The 4,301-nt window shown below is 34.8% G+C and overlaps 1 protein-coding gene across 1 annotated transcript; it reads left to right on the top strand.

The window, feature by feature from the left end:
• The first annotated feature begins 1,081 nt into the window (after positions 1 to 1,081).
• Positions 1,082 to 3,155, top strand: LOC127170143 (ladderlectin). The gene is made up of 6 exons (XM_051117942.1): positions 1,082 to 1,161; positions 1,276 to 1,343; positions 1,535 to 1,629; positions 2,424 to 2,549; positions 2,709 to 2,823; positions 2,952 to 3,155. The coding sequence occupies exons 2-6, from the start codon at positions 1,283 to 1,285 to the stop codon at positions 3,017 to 3,019; spliced, it is 465 nt and encodes a 154-aa protein (XP_050973899.1). The 5' UTR covers positions 1,082 to 1,161; positions 1,276 to 1,282; the 3' UTR covers positions 3,020 to 3,155.
• Positions 3,156 to 4,301: the final 1,146 nt, after the last annotated feature.

Genomic DNA, 4,301 nt, shown 5'->3' with positions numbered 1-4,301 from the left:
CTAGTAACTTGCTAATCATGCTAATCATACTGGAAACATGTTAACAACATGTTAGTAACATGCTAATCATGATAGAAAAAATACTAGCAACGTGCTAGTAACATGCTAATCCTGCTAACAACATGCCAGTAACTTGGTAATCATGCTAGTAACTTGCTAGTTAAATGATAATTATATTAGAAACATACAACATAGTAACATGCTAATCATGCTAACAACATGTTAGAAACTTGTTAATCATGCTAGCAGCTTGATAATTAAATGATAATTATATTAGAAACATACAACATAGTAACATGCTAATCATGCTAACAACATGCTAGAAACTTGTTAATCATGCTAGCAGCTTGATAATCATGTTAGAAACATGCTAGTAACATGCTAGTAACATGCTAATTGTGCTAGCAACATGCTAATCATGTTAGAAACATGCTAGTAATATGCTAATCATGCTAACATGTTAGCAACTTGCTAATCATGCTAGCAACATGCTAGTAACATGCTAATCATGCGTAAAACATGCTATCAACATGCTAATCAGGCTAGAAATGTGCTAGTAACTTGCTAATCATGCTAACAACATTCTAATAACTTGCAAATTATGTTAACAACATGCTAATCATGCTAACAACATTGTAATCAGCCTATAAAAATACAAGCAACAAGCTAATAATGCTAAACCATGTTAACAACATGTCAAATCATGTAAGCAATGTGTTAAATCATGCTAGCTGCTTTCATACTTTTACAACTGCTTCAAACTTTCAGGCTAGGCTTTCTCAAGCCAACTTAAAGTTTGTTCTCAAACTTTACTCATCTACTTTAATTATGTCATAAGATGAGCTTAAAAACAGCAAAGTGAGGGGGAAAAAATCTATATTTTTCTAGATCAGAAAAGGACTTATTAATATTTAACTTAAATAGTTATTTCAAACACTTGATTTAATTAAGCTAATAATGTATTATTTAACTCCTGTATTTGAATTCTACTGTATGTGTACATATCCACATTTTTAGTTCACATATCAAACATTTACATCCTGTATCATCCTTGTGACTTATGACATCCTTGACATCCAGTAAAGTATAAAAGCAGGGCTCTTTTTGGAACTTCACAAAATCTTCCTCTGAGATTCCGAAGGCAACAATCTGAGAACCAAGGTGAGTTTTTGGCACAGAGACCTACTGATTAACTTTGTCTTTAAAATACATTGAGAATCCACAGTGTGCAATATATGAGTGCAGACCATTAACTTGCTGATTATTCATTTTCAGGTTCATCATGGCAATGCTGAAAAGTCTTCTACTTCTTTTCATTGTGTTCTCCATGGGGAATGCAGATGGTAAACAAAACATTTATTTATATAAACTCTCATTATTCCATTTAAAAGCTTGTTTTGCCAAATCTTTGGCAGTCTGTAGCTTTATGGAGTGGGACAGTAGGAAAAATACAGCATTCTATTGTTTTATTAGTATTTGCATAATAAGAGTAATAATGTGAATTTTACAAGACTAAACTTTATACTGAATACAGTTTATGTAGTTGAAAAATGCCCCTATGGATGGACAAATTTTGGAGTCCGATGCTTCAAGTTCTTCTCTCAGGCAGTTAACTGGATCACAGCAGAGGTAAAATGTTAGTTACAACAAGGTAATTATTATTATTTTTAAAGCAAGTCATTTTTTTTTGCAGTCTGTCAATCATATAATGGTAGTCAATGGGACCCACGGCATTGAGAGTCAAAAAAAAACATACACAGACAAAACCAAATTAAACCCTGTGGCTCGTGATGATTCATTGAGGTCTTAAGACACAAAACAATCGGTCTTTAAAAGAAACTGAACAGTATTTATATCATTTTTTACCTCTGATCCATCACAATGTCCAAATGTCCTGAGCACGTTCATTATTATTGCTGCTCTCCCTGCTTATTCATGATAGGCTGCATGGATGGATTTTTGCCCAAAACAGAACCATACTGCCGAACCAAAACGTATGCTAAGAGTCTATCATTTTGATGATAGTGGTTCTGACAGAAATACAGTTCTGTTTCTTGTAAAGACTGATTATTTCGTGTCTTAAGACCTCAATGTATTCTCACGAGCCGCAGAGTTTCATTTGGTTTTGTCTGTGTATGTTTTTTGACTCTCAAAGCCGTGGGTCCCATTGACTGCCATTATGTGACTGACAGACTGCAAACAGTTTGAGTTAAAAATCTTTATTTGTGTTCTACTGGAGAAACAAAGCCACCTATATCTTGGATGCCCTGGGGGTAAGCAGATAAACATCAAAGTTTTATTTTTGGGTGAAATATCCCTTTAATCAAAGCAGATTTTGGTGGACTAAATGTTGTTTAAAAAGTAATTAACACTTTTTGCTAAAAAGAATATTTTGTATTGATAATAAAAAAATGTGTCTTTAGAAAAACTGCCAAAAGGAGGATGCAAATCTCGCGTCTGTGCAGAATAAACTGGAGAATGACTTTCTGATTAGTCTGTTGCCTTCTTCTTCCACACTATGTTGGATTGGTGCTCATGATGGTGTACAAGTAAGTTAAGTTGTGTGGCCTAAAGAGACTTTTAAAGAGACTTTTGTCTAAACTGAAATTTCTAGTTTCTAGAGAAGATGGTTTAACTTCTTCAAAGGCAAACTAAATGACCTTCTTTATGGAGTCTGAGTACAGTAGTGCGCTGTCTTTGATCTTTAGGAAAACTCGTGGCTGTGGAGTGATGGATCTCTCTATGACTACACCAACTGGTGCGCTTGGGAACTGCCTAACAATACTGGTTCAGTTGAGGACTGTGGAGAGATCAACTGGACCTGTAAGAATGCAGTGTTTTTTTTGTTTTTTTTTTCTGTCAAATATTTACTAAAAAGTAACATAAAATTGCTAATTTTCTAACACTACTGTAATGATTTGAATAACTCATTTTATATTTCCACCCTACAGCTAACCGTTGCTGGAATGACAGAGACTGTTCAAACTCAATTGGCTATGTTTGTGCTAAAGATCTGTGAGATCATATGCAGTCATTCTGCTCCACAGTTATTTTGATTGTACTAAATTTACATTTTCCAATCTTATCTTTACAAAATGTTCTGAACTTTAATCTCTTCCTACTGACACATTCCTCAAATCAATAAAAGCATTAAAGCAAACCTTGTATGTTGTTGTATCTTGTATGGTGTTATTAAAAATTAAAATTATGTGTAATATTTTTGTGAGCATAGGGTTATTAGAATGGCACTGGGCATTAAGTGATGTGTTTGTATGTTTTTTTGTTTTATGTAGGTACAAAAAAAAAACAATTAGTATTTTGCCATTTTAACGCTATTCTCAGGCATAGACAAATAAAGAAAATTTTGGTTTATATGAAAACATTAAAATACACCCTATATGTCATTATCATAGCTCATTAAGAATGCATGTCAAAAAACAATTTGTGACAATAAATTGAATTAAACACTACTGCATTAAATATTTGAACAACCCTTTCAAATTACTATAATAAAAATTACTTTGAGTGTTGATTCATTTTTAATTACTGATCTTGGCAATACTCTTTACATAATGAACACTGTTTACGCAGAAGCAATGTAAATACATGTATTTTGACTAAAAACCACTTGATAAAGAGAGTCGAAATTTTCACAGAGCATTCAAAATAAAATGATCAACACACCTGTTGTCCCGGTTGTGTGACACAAACATACACACACAACGAAGTTGATGAACAATCACAGTCTTTAATAATCCACACAGTAAATTCCAACAATCCAAACACAACCATTACACTGACTAAACTCCAAATACATCATCCAGTTATCTGTCTAAAGGAGATGTAAACAGACAGGCCAGAGGCATGGCAAGGTGACGCAGTGTCTCGGGTTACATGCACAACCCGAAACGTTCCTCTTCTAGAGAACTCAGCGTTGAGTCTCCCTGTAAGGGACACATTGCGGAATGAAATGCCAACTGTGCCATTGCCAAAGCTCATGGCTGATGACCTGGGGGAAGCACCAAAGAAGCAACAGACATTTCTTCAGAAAGTGCCATGCTTCTGATGCTAAAGGCCGCTCACGGAACTTAGCAGAGATGGGAGAACCCGAATAAATAAAGGGGAATAGCCCACGAAAGTCAGACACATAGCTATCCTCAAATAGCTATGCTATGTGAGCAATATTATCCTGAATACGCAAGACTGCCGAAGAGGCTAGCTGTAGAAGAGTAAAGGGTTGCTACTAAAATCCCATAACTAGAACACAGCTATCCTCAGACAGCTATGTCTTAGGGGTCTTG

This window comes from Labeo rohita, chromosome 8, assembly GCF_022985175.1.
Source record: "Labeo rohita strain BAU-BD-2019 chromosome 8, IGBB_LRoh.1.0, whole genome shotgun sequence".
Lineage (NCBI taxonomy): Eukaryota > Metazoa > Chordata > Actinopteri > Cypriniformes > Cyprinidae > Labeo > Labeo rohita.
Note: the sequence above shows the minus strand (reverse complement) of the source record. Positions and strands in the feature narration are given on the sequence as shown.

What these genes read in the sequence shown, in the direction of transcription:
- LOC127170143 (XM_051117942.1), top strand. Translation starts at nt 1,283, where the DNA reads ATGGCAATGCTGAAAAGTCTTCTACTTCTTTTCATTGTGTTCTCCATG. An exon ending in CTCCATGGGGAATGCAGATG is followed by an intron (nt 1,344 to 1,534) that starts GTAAACAAAACA and finishes TACTGAATACAG; the next exon opens with TTTATGTAGTTGAAAAATGC. An exon ending in TTAACTGGATCACAGCAGAG is followed by an intron (nt 1,630 to 2,423) that starts GTAAAATGTTAG and finishes ATGTGTCTTTAG; the next exon opens with AAAAACTGCCAAAAGGAGGA.